General features: G+C 46.5%; 2 protein-coding genes across 2 annotated transcripts; one reads left to right on the top strand and one right to left on the bottom strand.

Annotated features, from left to right (window-relative positions):
- Window positions 1-392: 392 nt before the first annotated feature.
- SPATA31G1 (SPATA31 subfamily G member 1) lies at window positions 393-1,829 on the top strand (the record flags this gene model as incomplete). The annotated part of the gene is made up of 1 exon (XM_081103142.1): window positions 393-1,829. The coding sequence occupies one exon, from the start codon at window positions 393-395 to the stop codon at window positions 1,827-1,829; it is 1,437 nt and encodes a 478-aa protein (XP_080959268.1).
- A 5,944-nt stretch (window positions 1,830-7,773) lies between these two features.
- VCP (valosin containing protein) lies at window positions 7,774-24,174 on the bottom strand. The gene is made up of 17 exons (XM_081103273.1): window positions 23,838-24,174; window positions 19,186-19,297; window positions 18,828-19,000; window positions 17,645-17,787; window positions 17,001-17,131; window positions 16,356-16,487; window positions 14,678-14,780; window positions 13,939-14,072; window positions 13,725-13,860; window positions 13,030-13,142; window positions 12,459-12,623; window positions 12,239-12,361; window positions 11,766-11,978; window positions 11,265-11,573; window positions 10,836-10,991; window positions 8,618-8,772; window positions 7,774-8,447 (listed from the first exon to the last, which is right to left on the bottom strand). Exons 1-17 carry the CDS (start codon window positions 23,852-23,854, stop codon window positions 8,342-8,344), a joined length of 2,421 nt encoding a protein of 806 aa, XP_080959399.1. The 5' UTR covers window positions 23,855-24,174; the 3' UTR covers window positions 7,774-8,341.

Consider the following 24,174-nt stretch of genomic DNA (forward strand, 5'->3'; position numbering starts at 1 on the left):
ACTTCTGGGGAACCACAGAATACACACAGAAGCCTCCGGCCTCTGGGTATCTAATGCCAGCCCCCTGTCCTCCCTCAGACCTCCAGCAAGAACTCCAGAGAGGCAGTCCCCTGGGAGATTTATCTGGACACAAACCTCACTGGGGATGCAGAGGAAATCCACAAGCTTTTGAGCCCCCAGCCTTGGACCTCAACCCAGGATTCTATGGAACCAGCCCTGCATGTATCCCGTCAGGATCTGAGACTCTATGGGAAGGCATGCAAAAGAGAGAACATCGTTGGGTCTCTGCAGACTCAGTTTCATCTCCCAGCCTTCCTTCAGCCTGTCTGCTGGAGTCTCTAGGAACAGGCCCCCAGGGAGTCCTATCTAAGTCCAAGGCTTTGGGGGAGACTATGAGGCAGATAGAGAACCTCTGGACCTCTGAGTCTACAGCCCCTTCATCGGGGGACATGAAGCAGAAAAATATCTGTTGTGCTCCTGTGTCCCCATTCTGGGACCCTAGCCCACATCCAAACTCTATGTCAAAGTCTCACTTAAGTGAGCCTATAAGAGACCAAGGGGGGGAAGCACTGGAACAGAAAGAGAACAGCTGGACCACTGAGCAACCAGCCCTATCTCCCAACACACTTTCTGCTCCTCTAACAGGTCCACACATTGACCCCGAGTTTGTCTGGAGGAATGTGCAACAAAGAGAGAGCCCCCAAGGCCCCAGTCCTCCAATAGTGGATCCCCTGCAGCCAATAAACTGGCCTCCCACCCTAGCTGAAGCTCTGAAGACTGAGCCCAACCAGCTTGGTCTACCCAAGGAAGAGCTTTTCCCAGGAGCTAAGGCACAGGTTCCACACTCCCAGAGAGAGGCTGTCCTAGAGATATCCACCCAGTCTGGGATCCAGGCGTGGCACTGGAGTAGAGAATTAGAACTCAGGCTGAAGAAACTACAGCTGAGCCCTGCTCCCAGATCCCCTGGTCCAAGTCAATCATTTGGCAGTTCCCCTGCCCTGAGCTCCACAACTCCCGGCACTTGGAGACTCTCTTCCTGTTCTTCCCAGCAGACTTATCCCCCCAGCCTGTGCTCCCAGTCTTCAAGCTGTCAACCCCCACAAGTTGAGAGCACAGTGACTCAGCCTGTCCAGGTCTCCCACTGTTATGACTCCCACTCCTCTTCCCATCCTCAGCCACAAGGGTCTGGTAGGGCAGAACAAAGGTTTCAGAAAGAGGAAAGAATGAAGGCAAAGATGGTGGCCCGGGTGGCCCAGGTCTCACCTCAGGGACAATTTGTTCAAATGGAGGCTGATGAGAACTGCCCAGGCTTGAGAGAGCCCTCCAACCCTGAGGTTCCAGTCTCGGTCAACAGACAGAACAAGGCTTCAGTCTTAGCATCAGCCAAAAGGAGAGAGAACCTCAGGAAACCCAAATCAGGAGACCACAGAGGAGGGGATGCAAGATTGGGGTCATCCACAGTTACAGGAAAGCGCCATCCGGCCCAGGCCAGACTAGTGGAGGTCCCTGTAAGCCGACTTCTCCAAAGATCTCGGCACAGGAACCAGCGCTCTCTCAACACTGCTCTCCCCCAGCAGTTTCACTCTAAGGCTGCAGGTCCCCAAGATAAGCGAGGAGCAGAGCTGAGAGCTGGTGATATCCTGATCCCTCGGCACTGTAAGCACTGCTGCCCCTGGGCCCAAATGGAAAAACATCTCTCTTCCCCCACACCTCAGCCTCCCCTTAGCAGGGGTCTCCAAAGGATATTTGCCAAGCTCCCAGGTACCCATGGACCCCTGCCCACCAAATCCAGTCAGCATGAGAAAAAAGCTGATAGTACTGGCACCTGAGGGCTGGGGAGACAAGCAGAGGAAATCCTAATAAACTAGCTAAATTAGACAAATCCAACTCATGATTTCTTTGGAGTCTGGGGTACTGGGAATGTCAGTTCCCTATTAACTTCTCCAGCAACCATATTCCCTCAGAATCAGGTCCCTAAAATAGAGAGCGCAGGATTCTGCAAGCTTAACTTTCTTCTCAAGCCCTTCACAGACAGATGATCCATCTGGGATCCACACATCCCTACTCTATGGGGTGAAGCTTAAAGGCCAGGGAGCACAGTCCAGTGCTGCCCTTGAGAAGAACTTCACAGCAAGTGAACAGAAGAAAAATACATCTCTTCACATGAGCACAACTGGTCTTGGTCTCTAGGCAGACCCAGGGTATGCCTGGGTATGGTCCCCTTCTTCACCCGCTCGACCCACAGTTCTCCACATATCTTTCCATCTCTTCTCAGCCCTCTACTCTTATTCTCCCTGGGTCAACTCAACAACCATTCATTCCCAAGGCTACAAAAACAAGTGCCTTTCATGTTTAATGGCCATTTGGATTTCTTCTAGAATTGCCTGTTCATATCCTTTACCCATTTTTCCACTGCTGCACTATTTGTTGGATATAGTACTCGTTTTCTGCTGCTGCCATAACAAATTACCACAAAACAACACAGATTTACTTTGTCAGAAAAATAAAATCAAGGGGTTGACAGGGTTGCATTCTTTTCTGAAGGCACAGGGCAGGATTCATTCCTTGTCTTTTCTGGGTTCTAGAAGGAGCCTTAGCTACTGGGCCTCTTTCTCCATCTTCAAAGCTAACAAAGGCTAGTTCTCATATCATATCAATCTGCTCTCTATTGCTTCCCTCTTCCACTTGTAAGGACACGATAAATACTTGGTCCCACCTGGATAATCCAAGATACTATTCCCATCTTAAAGTCAGTTGGTTAACAACCTTAATTCCATTTACAGCCTTAAATACCTTTTCCATGTAAAATAGCATATTCACAGGTTGCAGGGATTACGACATCGGACATCTTGGGAGAGCCATTATCCTGCCTACCACAACCCATTATGTATAGCACAGTTATTTTCTCCCAATCTGTGGCTTATTTTCTAATTTTGTTTAAGGTGAATTTTACTCTACCAAAGATCAAAAAAAAATTTTTTTTTAATGTATTTTTATTGATTTTTTACAGAGAGGAAGGGAGAGGGATAGAGTCAGAAACATCGATGGGAGAGAAACATCGATCAGCTGCCTCCTGCACACCCCCTTACTGGGGATGTGCCCGCAACCAAGGTACATGCCCTTGACCAGAATCGAACCTGGGACCCTTGAGTCCGCAGGCCGACGCTCTATCCACTGAGCCAAACCTGTTAGGGTCAAATTTTTTTTTTTTAAATATATTTTATTGATTTTTTACAGAGAGGAAGGGAGAGAGATAGTTAGAAACATCGATGAGAGAGAAACATCAATCAGCTGCCTCCTGCACATCTCCTACTGGGGATGTGCCCGCAACCCAGGTACATGCCCTTGACTGGAATCGAACCTGGGACCTTTCAGTCCGCAAGCTGACGCTCTATCCACTGAGCCAAACCAGTTTCGGCCAAAATTTTTATATAATACAATTTACCAACGTTTTCCTTCAGTGGCTTCTAAAATATTTTTTTCTGGTACTTATATACATCAACTAGTGGTCTGGTGCACAAAATTCGTGCACTAGGGTGGAGGGAGGTCCCCCAGCCTGGCCTGTGCCCTGTCACAGTGCAGGAGCCCCGCGATCCATCACCCCAAAGGGGTAGGCCCCACCCACCCATCCGGGGCTCCTCAATGGATTGCCCCAAAGAGGTAGGCCAGAGCCAGGGAGGCCTGTGGACCCCTGGCTCAGGCGCACAGAGGCCTCGGCCGTGGCCCCACCCCCTCCCCTGACACTGCAAGTCCCCGCCCACCCGTGCCTGCTGCACAAGCAGCCTCCAGCTGATCAGTCGTTACATATGAGGGTGTCCCAACCATTTGCATATTACTCTTTTATTAGTATAGACTAGAGGTCCAGTGCATGAAATTCGTGCATGGGTAGGGTCCCTAGGCCTGGCCAGCAATCAGGGCAGATCGGGGCCTTCCTTCCCCGAGCTGCGGACTTCCTTCATTCTGCGCCGCCCCCTGGTGGTCACCACACATCATAATGAGCAAACTCCCAAAGGGGCAATTTGCACATTAACCTTTTATTACATAGGATTAGAGGCCCGGTGCACGAATTCATGCACAGGTGGGGTCCCTCAGGGTGGCCTACGGGGATCAGGCCCCAGCTCGTACCCCCAAGCTCGCAGTCCCTTCTGGCACCCTGCCATGGCCTGGCGCCACCCCCTCACCTGCTCCACCATCCCACCTGCAGGGCACTCTATTGGGGCCGGGCCCCACCACTGTCGCTGTCTGTGGGGCAATCAGGCCCCCACCTGCACCTGCATTGGCCTGGTGCCACCGCTCACCTGCTCCAGCATCCCTCTGCAGTCCTGCTTTTATCTGGGCCCATTGGGGCCAGCAGAACCTCCACTGCCGCCCACTGCTGGCACTGCGTTGCCAACACCTGCCATGTTCCACATCGCCCCCTAGTGGTCAGCACATGTCATAGAGAGGTCAAACTCCCCGTCAAACAATTTGCATATTAGGCTTTTATTATATAGGATGTTAGGTTAACCTAATTTTTGAGTATGGTAGGCAAAAAATTAAGTCTCCCACAAAATAGATGTCCAATTTTACCAGTATAATTAAAAATATATAGAATTCCTTGCCTGGCCGGTGTGGTTCAGTGGTTGAGTCGACCTATGAATCAAATCAGGAGGTCACAGTTTGATTCCAGGTCATGGCACATGCTCAGGTTGCAGGCTTGATCCCCAGTGTGGGATGTGCAGGAGGCAGCCAATCAATGATTCTCTCATCATTGATGTTTCTATCTCTCCCTCTCTGAAATCAATACATATAAATAAATATGAGTATGATGTCTTAAATCCATTCCATAACCATAGAGTGGTTTGATTCCCAGTAAGGGCACATGCCCGGGTTGTGATCTCAACCCCTAGTAGGAGGTGTGCAGGAGGCAGCCGATTAATGATTCTCTCTCATCATTGATGTTTCTATCTCTCTCCCCCTCTCTAAAATCAGTAACATTAAAAAAAAAACTTTTAAGAGGAAAAGGTGGAGATTAATGTTATAAAAAGATATAAAGCAGGATGATCTTAGTTTGATTTTAAAACACCACATGTATAGACATACACATTTGCACACATGCACAGAAAAAGACTGAAAAACAGCAACTAAAGATGGTGGTCTCTGATTATTGGGAATATTCATTTAAAAAATATGCTTATATATTTTTTTAAATTTTTACAATGCACATTACTGCTTCTATAAAAATAAAAGGTTATTTTGAAAGTGAATTGCTTATGCTGTACACTTGGAATTGTAAGGTAAATTTTGGCTTTTTGACACACACAAAAATGAATCCTCTTAGCAATGAAATCTGACTCACTTCCCTGTCTAAACCCCCAGATATCTTTGGACTGAAGTTCATTCCTGGCATATGAGGGTCTTCATGTGACTTCTGACCCCTTCAAATTCACTCCAGGGCTCCCCTGCTAGCCAACCTATGTTTCTTCTGTATTCTCTTCCCTCTGTGCCTTTTGCTAATTGCTCTCCTGCACTTCTCCATGTCAAGTCTCCCACCTTCCTTTAATGCCCAGTTCAGACTACCCTTCCTATCTTGGTTTGGTTTACCCCTCCTTGCAGCCACGTAACAATGTGTACCTTGTCGATAGCACTTGCTTCCTGATAGTATGGCAATAAGCCGTTCAAAGAGAGATTCTATGGTCAAGTCCACATTCCCAATCCAGTATTCTCCCCATTCTACAATATTCCCTCTACTCTGTATCTGGTTCAGAAAAACAGCCAGTCAGAAGGTACATATTATTCCTCTGTCTCTTCTCACCAATGTCACTATTCTATTCCAAAGCTTTATTTATAACCCAAACCTGAGGGCCTGAGTCCAAAACTCACCACCTGCTGGCTAAGGGTGGAACTGAAAGTCCTTTCTATCTTCCCACCTATTGCCCCCACCACCACTTGAGTCACAAAGACAATGCAATTCTGAATTTCTACTTGACACAGAAATATTTAATGACTCTATACATCTCTAGATAGCTTTATGAAAAATCCAAGTCCTACAGTCTTGTCTTTTTAAGGACTCAGTAGGTTGTAGGACCGGGCAAGAGTAACAAAACATTTAGACCAAATTAATGACCGGCAGGTCAGTGTTCCTCGTGGGCATTGTATAATCACTAGAGTCTCACAGCAATTTGTAGGAGCAATATCTTAGATACAAATGTATCTCAAGATGTTAGACTTATAGTCCCATCTGTGGCATACTGTTGGTCCTGTGTGATGTATTTGATGCCATATTCTTAGTCAAAAACCCATCTTTTAATCATAGCACTTACCCTATGGGAAGAAGTGATTAGTTAAGACTACATTCCAATTTCTTTCTGGGAACACTGTAGGGAAAAGCACAGACTGCTGATACAACTTGCCTCTTGGTTTAAGTATGCAGGCTTCTGCAGATGAAAGGTGACCAATAGTCCCTCACTGCTTCTTACAGTTTACAAAGCACTGTCAATCATTGTATCAGAAAGCTACACTGCTATAAGCTCAAGTGCCAGCACTAGAACTAGGCCTCTCACTACAAGTCTGATCTTGATTTTTCCTAAGAATCTACAGAGCCTGGCTGGCGTGGCTCAGTGGTTGAGCATCAGCTAATGAACTAGATCACAATTCAATTCTGGTCAGGATACATGTCCAGGTCGAGCCCTCAGTATGGGGCATGTAGGAGGCAGCTAATCAATGATTAGCTCTCATCATTGATGTTTCTCTCTCTCCCTTCCTCTCTGAAGTCAATAAAAATATATTTCAAAAAGAGAATCTATGGAGTTCCAACTATATTCCATATAGACACACTGTGTGACAAGTGAAAACAAAGCAATCATTCCAACACAAATTTCTATTACTTATCTCTACATATTTATGGGGAAATATCACTTGCCTTCTGTTATGCTCCCATAGCTTAATGCAGGGGTACTAAATATCTTTCCTTATCTTTAGCTCTAAGGATAGACTGTCAACCTAGGGATAAGACAGAATGTTCTTATGTTGGTGAAGATTTTCTATCTGTTTAGACCAGATGAGAGCCTGGTGTAAGTACTAAGACAAGCAACACAAATTTGACTGTGAATAATTTTCTCTGCACCGTAATCTTTTTTGGGTAAGGCATCATGGTACTGACCCCAGAAGCACTAAATGATTTATGATGGTAGCTGCTGAAGAATAGTACACTCTATACCTGGATAAAACTATTCAAACAATCATCTGAAAAAACAGAGCAGGGGAGGATGTTTAATTTAGGAAAAAACACATCCAATACTAGAATTTTGTCTTAGAAAACACTGTTGTTGTTTTTTTTTATAATACAAGTTACATAAAATAAAGGTGGACACAATTGTAAGTGATCCTCAACCAGAGCATGAATGTTTGGGATTTTTAATGCACTAAAAGAACACCCACTTTGAGACAGAGATTCTATCTTTTTGCAACCCTAAGGTTTTTGGAGGGAATCCCAATTCAGTCTTTGGTCAGGAAAGGGGACTCTCTGCAGACCTAGCCTTACCATCCACCTCAAATGTAGGCAAAGGATGCCACCTTGTCCATATCTGGAACTCCATCAGACTATCCTCCATCTACCATGGTCCTCTCTAGTGATACTGAAGACATTGGGGCTAAGCAGCAGTATCATACCAATGTTAATCAGGAGGGGAAGAGAGCAGAATTTTATAGGATTTTACACTGGAAGAATGCCTTGGCAGTGAGGGGTAGCCCAAGGCCCTTCCCAGAAAAAGAAACAGGCACAGGGGCCACGACTCAGGCTCCATTTTGATCCAACGTTTATTATCCTTTTACAACATGTCATTTTTGGTTTAGAAACTGCTTGTGATTAGTTTTCCAACATTAACTCAAAAGCATGTAAAATAAAATCAACCTACTCTCTATATAAACACCCAGCAACTGTGGCCCTTCATCCTCCTGCCCAGGTTGGGTAGGGGGAAGAAGGGAGGGCTCAAGAAGCACTGAGTGAAGTACAGTTGCTTTACTGTGGGGAGTGGCGGTAGTGCCTTGGTTCCACACCCACACAGGATCCCTGCACTGCCCCCAACTACAAGAGAAATGATGTAGGCCCAAGGCCCAATTCTCTGTTGGTAATTCACTCTCTGCCTCCCAAATGAAAATCGCTTTTATTTTATCGCTTTTGTTTTGTGTTTGTTTTTTTTTCAACAGAAACCCCTGTCCAGAGTCTGACTGTAGCTAAACTGTTCAGACTGAGGAATGGAACAGGCCGCAGGCGCACCCCTGGTCCCTCCTGGGCAAGCGCCCCCACCCTCAGGGAACAAGGTCCAGCCAGGCCAGCCCGAAGCACACTGGCCATCGTCACTTAGCCATAGAGGTCATCATCATTGTCTTCCGTGTATACACTGCCGCCTGTGCCGCCTCCACTGCCCTGGCTGGGGCCAGCTCCACCCTGGTTTCCTGAAGGGAATCTGTGCATAAAAGCAGAAGAAGAAGAAGAAAAAAAAATTAAAGGTAGGGGTTAGGACAGGACCTGTATAGGACTTTCAAAACTACCCCTCCAGCCTCCTTAGGACTCCCACTAACTTGGTTGTGTAATTCCCCAAGGCAATTTAAGCATTCCCCACTGTCGCCTAATTACCTGAAACTGCCAAAGCCCCGACTCTGCTGAAGGGTCTGAGCAAACATCTCGTATTTTCGAATATCATTGTCACTGACAGAACGGCGGGCAAAGCGCATGGCCTCCTCAAAGTGATCTCGGCGGATCTCAGGCACTGGATCATCTTCTTCTACCTCCTGTAGGGTTGGTAAACACAGACCACAAGGGTAGTTAAGGCTCAGCCTGGATCCCTTCCCTGGCCTTCTTGCCCCTCATTACTACAGTAACCTGTTGGTCTTCCTGCCTCTCCAATACAACCTAAGCAAGTCACCAGGCAATCTTAATAAAACTGAATCACTGCCCTGCTTAAAAACCTGTCAGTACATTCTGAAAAAGGCAAAACTGTAGGGACAGAAATCACGTCAGTGGCTGCCAGGGACTTAGGATAGTAAAAAAAAAAGAAACTGGTTGCCCTGGCTGGTGTGGGTCAGTGGTGAGAGCGTTGGCCCGCAGACCAAAGGGTCTCAGGCTTGCTAACCAGTAAAAGATAGGTAACTGGTTTGCAGGCTCAATCCCAATACATGTGTGTGCCTCTCTGTGTCTCTCTTCCCTCTTCCTCCCTCCCTAAAAATGAAAAAAATATCCTCGAGTAAGGATTAACTACACCCCCCCCAAAATAAATAATTTTAAAAAAGAGAAACCGCCCTAGCAGGTTTGGCTCAGTGGATAGAGCGTCGGCCTGGGGACTGAAGAGTCCCAGGATTGATTCCAGTCAAGGGCATGTACCTTGGTTGCAGGCACATCCCCAGTAGGGGGTGTGCAGGAGGCAGCTGATCGATGCTTCTCTCTCATCAATGTTTCTAACTCTCTCTCTCTCCCTTCCTCTCTGTAAAAAATCAGTAAAATATATTTTAAAAAAATAAAAATAAAAAAGAGAAACCGACTAAAGTGGCCCAAGGGAACTTTTTGGGATGACAGAAATTTCTATCTCTACTGTAGTAGTAGTTGTTACAGAACTTATACACATTTGTCAAAGATGTAAACAGTGCATTTTTACTATATGTGGATTATGCCCCAGTAAATCCAAGTTTTAGAAAGAAAATACAGCTAGTTTGGGACAGTGATTAAAGTGTTGGCCAGCAGAATGAAGGGTCACACGTTCGATTCCAGTCAAGAGCTCATGCCCCAGTCAGGGTGCGGGAGGCAACCAATCGATGTGTCTCTCTCACATCGATGTTTCTCTTTCTCTGTCTCTCCCCCTCTTTTCCACTCACTCTCTAAAAATCAATGGAAAAAATATTCTTGGGTGAGGATTAACAAAATATAAATAAGAAAAATATCAACGCCTCTGTGTTTACCACATCTGAATTACACCTTACCTAGTGGCCTCACTTTCAGTAACATATGCCCTCTTAAATTTACCCAGGTTTTCCCAATTTTTGTAATCCTACTTAGCAGCAGATTATATGGGCTTATTTTCTTTATTCAAATTGTACTCTCCCTTCAATAACCCAGCTCAAATCCTATCTTTCCCACTGAGAAGCCACTCCAATTGCTGTGAGTTATAAGACTGCTCCCTGCCCTAGCTGGTTTGGCTCAGTAAACAGAGCATCGGCCTGCGGGCTGAAAGGTCCCGGGTTTGATTCTGGTCAAGGGCATATGCTCAGGTTGCAGGCTTGATCCCCAGTACGGGGCATGCAGGAGGCAGCCAATCAATAATTCTCTCTCATCACTGATGTTTCTATTTCTCCCTCTCCCTTCCTCTGAAATCAATAAAAATATATTTTTAAAAAGTAAATAAATAAAAAAGACTGCTCCCTGGGATTAGTTTATCAGTAGTTTTTAAGCTTTTATGGGAGTCGAGAGGGATGTCACAGACCCCCTCCAAAAGGTAGAGAAAGCATCCATCCATCCATCCATTTATAATTCCAGATTGAAGTTAATCCTCAGCTACTCTTTCTCTTTGATGCCCTGCTAACTGCCTAAATCGGATGATCTTTTCAAAACCGTACAAGCTTCTAGGGCAGCAGTTGCCAACCAGTGGTCCGAGGTTGGAGGACCACTGGTGGTCTGTAAGGTCCGAAAGGTTGGCGACCGCTGGTTTAAGGAAACCTTTGGAACTGCGTTTGCAACTGGTGGCCCGTGGACCACTTGTGGTCCCTGAGGTCTGAAAGGCTGGCAACTGCTGTTCTAGGGCATGGTAGGGATTATCCCCCAGCACCCCATGACTGGCACATCTGGGGAAAGGATGCAAACTCACCATGGCTGATGGGTTGGTCTGCCTCTCACGGTCTCGCCTAATCTCACTCTCGATGGATTCACGAATGGCCAGCTTACAGGCACGTTGACAAATCTCTGTCAGGTCAGCTCCAGAGAAGCCATTAGTCATCTTAGCCAGGAACTCCAAATCCACATCCTAAAAGTAGAGTATCTTAGCATTTAGTCTCTCCTCCCATGATACACAAACACCATCTCTGAGCCACCACAGCACTTCCAATTCCAATCTGTCCCATCTTTCACCACTGTTTTATTCCCAATTCTAGATTCTCCTAACACCCTCAAATCTTCCATCTTCCCTTTACAACCCCATCCCAGAAATCCCAATGAAATTTTGTCTGGAAACCAAACAGCACCCCACACTAGCCTGAGGACTCATAGACATCCCCATGGCCCATGATCTTGCACCTGCCTTGGCAACTGGAGACTTGCGCAGGTTGGCCTTCAGGATGGCAACACGGGACTTCTCATCAGGTAGCGGGATATAGATAAGCTGATCAAGGCGGCCAGGTCGCAGGATGGCAGGATCAATGATGTCAGGCCGGTTGGTCGCGCCAATGATAAAAACGTTCTTTTTTGTGGACATGCCATCCATTTCTGTCAGGATCTGGTTAATAACTCGATCAGCAGCTCCACCACCATCTCCAATGTTACCACCACGGGCCTTGGCAATTGAATCCAGCTCATCAAAGAACAGTACACAGGGGGCAGCTTGGCGGGCCTATGGGAGGGACAGATGGACTCAAGCATTAGTACACTGGTCTCTCAGACCTGAGAAGGAAAATAAAGAGACCTTCACTGTTCCAGCTGAGCTGCCAGAATGAGATGTTTTTTAACTCTCCCAAAGAAACAGCCTCTATTTCTATCTTGTCTTCAAGCAAGTGAATAGATAGCCCAACTGCTTGTAGCTCACCTTGTCAAATATTTCTCTGACATTGGCCTCAGACTCTCCAAACCACATGGTGAGCAGCTCGGGGCCCTTGATGGAGATGAAGTTAGCCTGGCATTCATTAGCAATGGCTTTGGCCAGTAAGGTTTTCCCACAGCCAGGAGGCCCATAGAACAGTACTCCCTTGGAAGGTGTCATGCCAAACTTGAGGAATTTGTCTGGGTGCTCCACAGGATACTAGAAGGAAAAAGAAAGAGGGTTCAGGGATACCTCTACATTTTGAAAGAAACCTAATCAAACAGAAGCCTACCCCTACCATGCCCTGGTTTAAGAACCAGTTTCCCTAGCAGGCTCCTTTAGTGCCTCAGACCTGAGAATAGCAGATTCCTGAATTATTTTCTTAAAATTCCTGCAATGAATGTGCCAACATCCCAAGACTAGCCAGTTCAGTTACCAAGTATTGAAGCAATGACTCATCCTGAACCAAGATACCCTACCTGGACCAGTTCCTGAAGCTCACGTTTCACATCCTCCAGGCCCCCGATGTCCTCCCAGGTTACCTGTGGCACCTCCACCACAGTTTCCCGCAATGCTGATGGGTTGCTCTGGCTCAGGGCCCACTAAAAAAAAAAAAAAAAGTAAAATTGGAAATGAAATTTGCAAGGGAAGGCATGAAAGTGCACATGTGTGGACCCAAGAGGGCAGTGCAGTCCTTACCCGGAAGTCATCCATAGTTACTGCCAGGGAGTTCATGACCTCAGCATCAATGGTTTCATCCTCTAGGTCAATAAGGTCCATCTTCTTGCGGATGGCTTGCAGAGCAGCCTCCGAGCACAAGGCTGCTAGGTCAGCACCCACATGCCCGTGAGTCTCATTGGCTACCTGCAGAGAGAAACTCTACTTACTATACTGTCTCTAAGACCTGGCTGCTTTAAGGGGTAAAAGACAACAGAATTCTAGTCCCTTCCCCTGATTCCTATTTCTGGGTCCTCCCAATTACTAGAAGACATACTAGCAGTCCTTTCAGAGGCTAGATTTAAGTATTCAAACCTAGACTTGGGGCCTGGAAATAAAGCTGCCCTCAAAATTCTGGTTTGCTCTAATACAATGTCAACCAAGAACATGCCAATTCCAGTTTCCTGGACTCAATCTCAAATCACTTCCTTTTCTCTGCCCCAAAATCAGAATCAGTCTCCTCACATCTTAAGTTTATATTCCTAGACAGTTCCCTTCAAGTGCTTGGAAATAGATATCTAAAACTCCTGGTCAGCTCTCATCACTACTCCACCTGTTCCAGGTCCACATCATCTGCCAGCTTCATGTTCTTGGTATGGATCTGAAGAATTTCCAAGCGTCCTGTAGCATCAGGGATTCCAATATCTACCTCCCTGTCAAAGCGACCTGTGGGACAATGTGTGAATTTACACAGGGCTTATTTCTGGTTCAAAGGGAAGAAGGGATAGGCCTAACGTGACCAACCATCCTAATTTACACCCAGGACTGTTCTGACATTAGCACTCAAACTCCCATGTGTCCAACGTCCTGAAAAACCCTTCCGTTTCAGGCATACCAGGATGGCTCAGACAGGGCATGAAGTCAGGGAAAGGACAGCTGGGCCCTTTCACTACAAAGAGCTTCAATAAATGAGCAGGATTAGATGATTTAGATAAATGCAGATGTGGGATTAAAAAGATTATAAACAAAGCCCGGCTCAGTGGTTGAGCACTGACCTATATGAACCAGGAGGTCATAAGTTCGACTCCTAGTCAGGGCACATGCCTAAGTTTTGAGCTTGATTCACAGTAGGTGGCCTGCAGAAGGCAGTTGATCAATGATTCTCTCTCATCACTGATGTTTCTTTCTCTCTCCCTCCCTCTCTGGTATCAATAAAAAAAATTTTTAAAAAGGAAAAAAAATTAGCCAAGTAGAGTTATGACCTCCCTATGAGCAAGGACAGAGTTTAAAGAAATTTGGGGTCCTTACCAAATCGCCGTAGGGCTGGGTCAATGCTGTTAGGTCTGTTAGTTGCTGCCATGACAATCACATGTGCTCTCTGCTTAAGGCCATCCATAAGGGTCAACAACTGTGATACAATGCGCCGTTCCACCTCCCCATGGGTCTGTCAGGACAGGATATCTGGTCAGAGTGAAGTCAAGACCTTTCAACCCCCCACTAATCCCCTGGGTTAAAGCCCTACTTTTTCTCTTTTGGGAGCAATGGCATCCAGCTCATCAATGAAGATAATAGCAGGAGCATTCTTCTCAGCCTCCTCAAAGGCTTTACGAAGGTTGCTCTCAGACTCACCAGCCAACTTGCTCATGATCTCAGGACCTGAAAGGATTCAGAATAGAGTCAATGACAAACTATATCCTTCCTCATTCCCAAATGAAAGCAGATATTTTGTTTACTAAGACCAGAGACAGGTCCTGGATGAGAAGATGGTAGATAACTTCTGCCTACTTTTTCACAGACTCCATTAGCCACTATCCCAGGATAACCAAGAGGCCAGACTGGAGAGAAACCAAGGGACCTAGGACACTTGTCTCACAGTTGAGCTGAAAGTGTGAAGATGATAGAAGATGCTCTAAGACCTCTTGGCCAGAGTAGAAGCAGCACACCAGTTGGACCTCTAACAGCTAAATAGCATTCTTAAAGATCTAGTTGACCTTCCCCCAAACCCTCTATAATAAATAAATGTTTTCAGCCTGTCTATAATCCTTCTCAAAGAGGGATATATTGGGGACACAAGAGGAAAATATCTTTCCCTTGTTGCTTATTTGTCTATAATGCATCCCAGCAGAAAAAAACATGCTGAAGTGTACACAAGAGCATGTGTGCAAATGAATGTGTCCATGATTTTATCCAGCTCAGGAGACTGGGTCATGCTAATCTCAGAATTACGTCCAGCCAAACTCATGGTGAACCAAGTTTCCTACCATTGATCAAAAAGAAGAAGGCCCCCGTCTCATTTGCAACAGCTCGAGCAATCAGAGTCTTCCCGGTCCCAGGAGGTCCATAGAGCAGGATTCCCCGAGGAGGCTGAGGGCCAGTACAGAGAATATAATTAGGTTCTGACTCCCACTTTCTCCCAACCCCATCCAGCCTAACATGGCTTAAATAGGGTTTTACTGAGGGTGAGGATGACAGCTCAACCCTGATACAAGTAAATTGAGTCCTTAGCCATAGCTGCTGGAAAGACAGCCTACTTTAGGCCACACTCACTCCCCTTATCAGAAGAGAAAATACTGATAGAAGGCTGACATCTATGATTATAACTTGCACTAGAGGCCCAGTGCAAGAAAATTCATTGGGGGGGGGGGGGCCCTCAGCCTGGCCTGCACCCTCTCCAGACTGGGACTCCTTGGGGGCAGTTGGACATCCCTCTCACAATCCAGGATTGCTAGCTCCTAACCATTCATCTGCCTGCCTGATCGCCCCCTAACCGCTCCCCTGCTGGCCAGATCGGCCCCAACTCCCTCCCCAGCCAGCCTGATCGCCCGCCCCCTAACTGTTCTCCCCTGCCAGCCTGATCGTCCCCTGTTTCCCCCCCACCCCCACCAGCCTGATCTCACCCCAAACTGCTTGCTCCCCCACTGGCTTAATCACCCCTAACTGCTTGCTCCCCTGCCAGCCTAATCACCCCTAACCATCTCTGGCTCAGCCCCCACCACCGTGGCTTTGTCTGGAAGGAAGTCGGACATCCAGAAGATGTCCAGTCGATCTGGTCTAATTAGCATATTACCCTTTTATTAATATAGATTATTAGTATAGATAGAAAATAAAGGGCGGAGAAAACCAAGAAACTAGTGCAATCGAGTCTAAAGATCCTGGCATTAGACAAAAGCAAAAGGCCATTAGTCCAAGAGCTTGACTTTACAAGGGCTAAGGACTAGCTTACTCAAAAGAGTGTTGCCAGAGCCGGGCCAGCACGGCTCAGTGGTTGAGTGTGGACCTATGAACTAGGAGGTCACAGTTCGATTCCTGGTCAGGCATATGCCCAGGTTATGGCTCAATCCCCAGTCTGGGGTGTGCACAGAGTGGCCAATCAATGATTCTCTCTCATTACTAATATTTCTATCTCTCTCTCCTTTCCTCTCTGAAATCAATAAAAATACATTTTCAAGAAAAAGTGTTGCCAGAGACTCAATCCCTTCAGTAATCACAACCCTTCAGGATTTATTATGTTAGAATGCTTTTCCTTACCGCCAATCCCAAGTTTTCCTCTTTGAAGCTGTCTTTTCTGTGGCCTCATCCACAGGCAACACATGGGAAGTGCCCACACAGAAGATAGAGTTATTTATATGGTGCATACTAGGGGAAGGGGTAATAATTTCATCTTCAGTATATCCCATGACATGGAAATGGTTGGGAAGTTCCATTCTAGACCAGCAGTTCTCAAATGTTTTAGACTCAGGACCCTTAACACACTGCAAATTTCCTTAACTTCTACTTCCATTGGTCAGCACTCTTCTAGACCAGTTAGCAAACTATGGTGAGATATGTTTTTATAGAGTTCATAAGAATAGCTTTTACATCTATAAAGTTATTTTATATATGTAATATATATATTAATCATCACCCTAGACTATATCCCGCAGAGTCCCAGATGCTCACCTTCACACCAATTGCCTTAAATAGGGCAGGATGTCTTAAAGGCAGCTCCACCATCTCTTTTATCTGAGCTAGCTGTTTCCTGCAGCCACCAATGTCATCATAGCCTACTTCATTCAAGGACTCTTCCTCATCCTGAATATGGAGGAGACAAAGGAGAAGGCAGGGATATTATTATCAGCAAAAGCAGAGTTTCTTCAAATCCTTCCACAATCTGGTGTGGGAAAATCTGCTGTAATTGAAGACTCTCCTCTAAGAGGACTATGTCTCAGAGAACTACTCAAAATCCCAAGGCAAAGATTTCTAGCACAGCTTTTCCCTCTCACACTATCCTCAGTCTTACTGGGAAGGGCTCACCTAAGACCTGAAGCTAGAATTTCTGGTAAATGGAAATTCCAGCTCCATCATCAGCATCACGTCTTCAAAATATAGTCCAACTACCTAGATCCTTTTGGTTCAAACTAGATTTTTTAAATTACTGGTATCAGATACTTCTAAGAAACACCTAAGCCCAGAAATGAAAAACTGGGAGGTTTCCCACCTCTGCAAGAAGCTTAGTTCCAAAGAGCACCCTATCTTGATAACCACCACATGACTGTCCCACTGAATATCATATAGTCCAGTATTGGGACCAGAAAGAGGACTCACCTCTCGTTTGATAGGTTCCCCTTCACAGTGGATCACTGTGTCTGGAGCAACAATGCAATAAGGGCTGGGATCTGTCTCCACTACTTTGAACTCCACAGCACGCATTCCACCCCGGACAAGGAAAATGTCTCCTATGAGAACAATCAGCACGAGGACAGTTAGAGGTGTGAACTATAAGACTAAGGGAGAATTATTCATCAGAACCTGGAGTCTAGAATTCCAAATTCACTAGATATTGTCCCCACCCCCCATAATTCTGTTAAACATCAGGCAAGAGAAGAAAAGCTAGCCTGTGAAGTTTCCTTCTGACTGTCAAGAGGGACAGTGAATAATTTGATGTGCCAGAAGCCCATAAGGTTTTGACTTCTGGGGTTTTACAACACCCACCAATGGTAGAGCTGTGCTAAACATTAAATACTCTGGACTGTAGCACAGCCAAAATCGCCCAGAGATTTAAGAAAAGATAGTTTACTCTCCTGGAGCAGGGAGTGGGAATGGGGTAACAGGGGAGTGGAAAGGAGGGCAGGGGGAAGGAGAGAATACACATGTATACACACATATGAGACGGAGACAGATGTTCTAAGGTTGACGAGTACTCCCACAAACAGCCATCCTTAAGCTCAGTCTCTAAAATTGTCTCTCACCTTTCCGGATAGGTCGATAAGCTTCCAGGAAGTATGGCTTAAGGTATACCTCAAAGAGATTGCCAGTGATACCTTCCACTGTGTCATCGATGGGTAGCACATGGATGCGTTTGCCATACTTCACATCAGGGCATGGCTGGATGCTGAGGATGACAAGCAGACTCCACATTACCAACCACACTGCAGCCCCAATCACTGGGTGTCCGATAGGGCCTGGCACAGAGAGCTGATGGCGAGCGAAAGAGAAAAGGCAGGGATGGCTTTAGGTGAAGAGAGGCAGGATAGAGTGGGAATGAGGACAAAGGAACAGCCAAGCAGAACTAAGAAAGGTCACACTCAGGAAAGGGTAGAAGTCATTAGCAGGGCTGCCCGCTACCAATCAATGAACTAAAAGGAAGACCCACATATCTGGAACCCCTACAAAGAAGACAGGAGAGATAGTCTTCAGTGAGAGAGATCCAAGGATGACCCATTCTGGATATTGGTGACCCAATATGGAAAAGGGAGGTCTTAGCCTGTTAAGCGCCAGGGTCAGAGAAATAGAAATGAAAAAATAATCTCAAGTCAGGTGGTCAGAGCACCTTGAGAAAAGTGACTAAGCCCCTCTATGGAGGAAAGCTACACGAAACCGAGAATCTATAAAAAAAGAATCAGAAGTCTGATATTCATGGCCAGTTAACAGGTGGTTGGGCAGCAGTAGCTAAAGATGACTCCAAAGTTAAGTCCAAAATCACTCAGACGGCAGCTATCCTAGGGTTAGCTCAAACTATGCTTCTCTCCTAGATTAATTTGGATCCTTAAAAAGACCTGCTAGGAGTTCCACTTCCACACCCACTCTCCCACCTCATTTGAGCCCTAACACAAATCATTAATCTAACACAGTAGTGATGTTATTTGGCAGATACACACCCTCAAATGGCATCATAAACCAGGATCTAAGGTGTGATAAGTTATATGTCTTATAGAAAATAATAAAGAAAAAAAGGCATTAAAAAAGTCATAGAAATGTTTAAAGTCCCAAGAAGGCAAAACCAAAGCCTAAAGCCAATTCTGATACATAAGTCTTTCCATGGTTAGGAGGCTTCTGATACCTGCAGCTGCCAAGGCCTTCATAGGGGTCCTGCCTAGAAGGCAGGCTATCTCTGGCCTCCCATCCCTGAGGGGCCAAGAACCCCACACACACCTGATAACATCCCCTAGGCGTACGCGAAGGTTATTCCGAACAACTCTATTCATTCGAATCTTCTCATCAGAACATGTGTCATCAGAAAGCACAATGCACACAGCTTCCCGCCTCTTCTTTCCTTTCAGCAAGACTGTATCACCTCGGAACAACTGCAGCTCATCCATCTTGGGCTGAGGAAACAAGGTTAAGGCCTTTGGGTCACTGGGCCAGGGGGTAAGCAGCAGCCCTGGAGGTTGGGATTCCCAGTAAACCCCATTCTATTTGTGGTCACTGCAAGAAAAATGAGAAAAGAATCCTGGGAAAAACCCTCAGGTTAAGTGAAATAAGGAAAGACCAGACTGTGGACCTAACTTACCTGGGACAAGGACACCACACTGTTGTCCTCATTGATGGCTTCATCGACAATTAACCGATTGGGACGATTCTTTTGTTTAAGAATGGCTGTTGATAAGTCATCACCTTTTGAACTAGAAAGATAAAGTGAAGTCAGTCCCATACGCCAATCTCGGGGACCCACCAATTTCTAAAATGTACACTTGAAAAGAAATAGTAGATGAAGTGGAAATTCAGCCAAGGTCATGAAGAGTAATACCTAGCACATATTACAATTCCCATTCCAGTAGCTCTTAGATGCTAGTATGCTAGCTATAAAGCCCAAGGATCAAAAAACTATGGGGTGAGGGGTGGGGAGGGAAGGGTAAGAGATCAACCAAAGGACTTGTATGCATGGATATAAGTATAAAGAATAGACAGACACTAGGGCGATGAGGGCATGTGCTGGGGGGTGGGGGTGGCCGGGGAGAGGTCAATGGGGGTTGGGATGGGGGGGTGGGGGAGAAGAAGACCTATGTAATACTATATGCAACACTTTAAACAATAAAGAAAAAAAACAACTATGACCTAAAAAGATGAAATGCAAGTGGAGATTAAGTACAATTACAGAAATGAAAATAGTCCTAGGATAGAATAGTGGCTAAGAGGAGAGGCTTGTAGTCAGACCTGCTGGGTCTGAATTCCAACCCTGCCATTACTTAACTTTGATCTTGGCAAAGTTATTTAATCTCTTTGGAAGTTGATTTCCTAATCTGTGAAATGGGGATATAGTAGTATATACCTCAGGATTATTATCCTAAGTAAGATAATGAACGCAAAATGTTCAACACAATGCCTGGCACATGATATTAATGGTCACTATGATTAATTAGCACTGCAAAACAAAGCACAATCCCTTTCTTTGTTAACCCCCCCCCCTTTTTTTTGGTAAAAGAACATTTATTTATAAAATCACAGAGGTAGAAAAAGTAATTTCTGTAAGAAATGGGTTTAGGAAATAAGTTATAGAGGTAAAGGAAGGGCCCTTGGATGCTTGGGAGTGAGGAAGCTAATGGTATCGCTCCTGAGGGCAAAGGGAGAGAGGAGAAGGGAAAGGCAAAGAATGAAGTTAGCTAGACAACTTCTCTTAGGACTCAGTGAGGCCCCAAGTACCACCAAGCAAGGCTGGGGACAATGAAGCAAAATTAGCACTACCCTCCTTTACTGGCTAAATCTGCTGAGTGCCAGAGCTTTCTATATACCATAGAAATGTCAAACTTAAATACCATCATAGTTAAAAACACACACACACACACACACAAAAACAGGAACAGATCTGGAACCTTCAGAAAGAGGGCTAAGCTCAAATGGTAATCTCTGTAGACACACAACTCCACAGAGTTGGTTCAAAAGTCAAAACCACCCAGCTAGAGTGGCTCAGTTGGTTGAATGTCATCCTGTGCACCAAAAGATTGCCTGTTCCGATTCCCAGACAGGGCACCTACGGGAGGCAACTGATCGAAGCTTCTCTCACACTGATGTTTCTCCCTCCCTCTCACTAAGCATGTCCTCAGGTGAAGATTAAAAAAAAAAAAAAAGTCAAAACCAAGAAATGCTGAGACATGGAACAAATCCAAATCCCTTTCTCCTAAATCAAGGTTGCTTGAGTCTAAACCACTTTAAACTATCCAGTTTTGCGCTGGTCAGTGATGCTCAGTGGTTAGAGTGTGGTTGACCTGTGCACCAAAAGGTAGGTTCCATTCCCAGTCAAGGGCAGGTACCTGGGTTGCAGGTTCAATCCCCGCCCCAGTTTGGGCACATGCAGGAGGCAAACAAGCCATGTGTCTTTCACTTTCACATCAATGTTTCTGTTTCTCTCTCTCCCCCAACTTCCCCCCTCTCTAAAAAAAAAAAAAAAAAAAAAAAAAAAAAAAAAAAATCAATGGAAAAATACCCTCGGGTGAGGATAACCAAAAATAATACTGTCCAGTTTCAATTATTTCCTGGGCACCAATTTTTTAACTAGCTTATCTCCAGCCTTCACTAACTCAATTAGGTGGGCTCTACCCCTTTGAAGAACTACCTCCTCTTAGTAAGGCTCAAGAAAACATGTGCCTTACTAATAGGGAGACCAGATAATGGAGGAAGTGAAGAAATACATAAAAAAAGAATGTTTTCCATGGATTATTTCTCCATTCAACAAATTAAGGAGTATATGTATTATATGCCAGGTATTGTTCTGGGACCCAGGGACTTATCAGTCAACAAAACAAGACAAAATAGTATTCCTATTAGAAATGTTGCCGAAACCGGTTTGGCTCAGTGGATAGAGTGTTGGCCTGCGGACTGAAAGGTCCCAGGTTCGATTCCGGTCAAGGGCATGTACCTTGGTTGCGGGCACATCCCCAGTAGGAGATGTGCAAGAGGCAGCTGATCGATGTTTCTCTCTCATCGATGTTTCTAACTCTCTATCTCTCTCATTTCCTCTCTGTAAAAAATCAATAAAATATATTAAAAAAAAAGAAAAAAAAGAAATGTCTTCACAACTTGCAAGGAAAGAGATCCCTATGCTCCAGAATACCTGCTGTGGAGTTATGGGGTTTTTACATATTTTGGTCCAGGTATACCCAAGAGAAATACAAATCCCATTCTCTAATATAACTGCGAATTTTCTGCTGATCCTCTTACACAGGTTGCATCTTTAAACTAGTTTCCAAGAGTGGAGTTTCCTAGGCTTAAACTTGCCTCCCCAAACCCAGAAGTGTGGCACTTTGGGCATAAGCTGCAGAGTAGACAAATTTTCCCAATCCTTAACACCCTGGAGGGCAATCATGGTCAATGTGACATCTGAGGGCAATTTAGACTCATCAATTCTCCCTCACACTTCAAAATACCCTCCAAGGGCTGCCCATCTTCCTGCTTAACCTATAGAACTGGTACTGGAAAAAAAATACTGTTGCCTCTAATCATCGGTTTGTGTTTTAACCCAAGGCTACATTCTAAAAATACTTCCAATCTGCCTACCATTCCGGACCCTGGCATTGGAGATGAGTGGTATACTCTTCCCTTAACAGGGAAGGGGAACATCCGGCCTGAGGGCCATAAGGCCCAAGAAATCATTTGGTCTGGCACGGCCAAGGCATCAGGGGTGAGTTAATTAAGTGTTTGACCAAATACAGCAGGCTAATCTTTCAGGTGGTAATTTTGTATGGCCCAGAAATGGTATTATAAACATCCAAATAGCTGTTGACAGAAAAATGGTTCCCCACCCATCTTAAGATAAAGATCTTTAATCCCACATCTATCTACTGAGATAAAAGGAAGGAAGGTCTAAAAGAGAGAATTCAGCCTGAACATCACCCAACAGCAGTCCTGGAGGCTCTTTGGAGACACCACCTATTGTCTGCTGCATGAGTCAGGCCCTTTCCAGAATCCCAAAGGACCACAACTTGGAGGGAGTTCAGGTTCGAGTCATCGAGACGTTGACCTAGGGATTGGAAACCATCTCTGCTGCCAGGTTCCAATAATTTCGGATTTTTAGTTTTGAAAACAAACGACTGGATAACGTAAATTTTAAGTATTACTAAGTGGACCTTTTAAATAGATGACTAATACTTCATCTAGATTCAGAAACTCGAAAATAAAGGAACACACCAAAAACAAAAAGTCTTTTTGAATCAGGAAGGTGATTTGCATAGAGGAGTTTCCATAGGATGGCGGTGTCTCCTGCCTTCCCCCCAGTAAGTAAAGCTCTTGATTCTAAATTCAGTGGACAGAGGGGCCAGGTTTTATCTGATGCTTTCCTCCGGGTGCAGGGCCCAGGATTTCTCAACACAGCAGATTTGGGGGCGCGGAAACCGTGTGTTTTGGGAGAGTTAGAGCAACTCTAACCAACACACACACCACGAAGGCTGAAATCTAGGAAGGCCTAGAAAATACGAACTCATATTCGAACGTTTTGCAATATATAGTAAAGAAAGAAAAAAGTGCCTTTCTCCCCGCGCCTATTTCATGCCATCAAGGGAAACTGACTCAAGCTTTCTCCGGTGAGCAAGGCCAGAGGCGAAACGCAGGGCCCACTCGCCCCCTCGCTACTCCGGGGGCGCAGGATGCCAACCCGGCCCGGGCGGACTGGCTCCCAAGTGCCGAGAGCTTCCCTGAGCTCGCCGGGCCCCCACGCTACGGCCTCCGCCTCCGGGTCCGGCTCCGAAGGCCTTCCCGGGGCCCAAAGTCCACGCCCACCGGGCCCAGTGAGGGCGTTGGGGCCTGCTCTCCCCCGGCACCAAAGGCCTTCCGCGGGTGGTAGGCCGAGTCGCAGGGGGGTCGGGGGCGCTCCAGGCCCCAGGGCTCCGCGCCGGCAGCGTGGGCCCGCAGACCTCACTGGGCCCCGCATGGCCGTTCCAAGGGAGACAATCAGGCCGGCCGGGCCTGCATGACACAGCACGATCTGGCCCAGGCCCCGACCCGGGCCCAACGCAAACCCCGCCTAGGGGGCGCACGGGTGCGTAGCGTGGCCCAGCCGGCCCCTCCTTCGCTCCCGTCCTCTCGTCTCCTTCCTTCCATGTCTCCCTCTTTCCCGGTCTCCACCGCTTAGACGCGCCCACGGCCAGGCCCAGCCGGGCCTACCCAGCGCTGAAGGGACCCCCCGGTGCGCGCCCCCGCGGCGAGCGGGCGGGCACGCGCACACACACTCACTCCGCTCCGGAGGCCATGGCGCGTGCCTCTCCCGGCCGGCGGCTGTGGCAGCCCAAGGGTAACGGCTACGAGGGGTGGCGGGAGACCGTCTGGACCCGGGCTCGGCTCTCCCGGGCGGGGTGGCGAGCAGCGGCGACAAACCCGCAGGCAGCCTCCCTGTCGCTTCCTCCCAGCGGCACCCGTGCGGTGGGCGGGCAGGAGACGTTGGCTCCTGATCCGCGAGGAGGCAGCGGTAGCGACGACTCGAACGACGGCTACAGACGCTTCACTGAGACTGAGCCGAGAAGAGCCGAATCATCGGAAGAAGAGGTACGCTCACCTCAGCCAATCAGCGCCT

The sequence above is a fragment of the Myotis nattereri genome (assembly GCF_964212035.1).
Source record: "Myotis nattereri genome assembly, chromosome: 12".
NCBI classification, from domain to species: domain Eukaryota; kingdom Metazoa; phylum Chordata; class Mammalia; order Chiroptera; family Vespertilionidae; genus Myotis; species Myotis nattereri.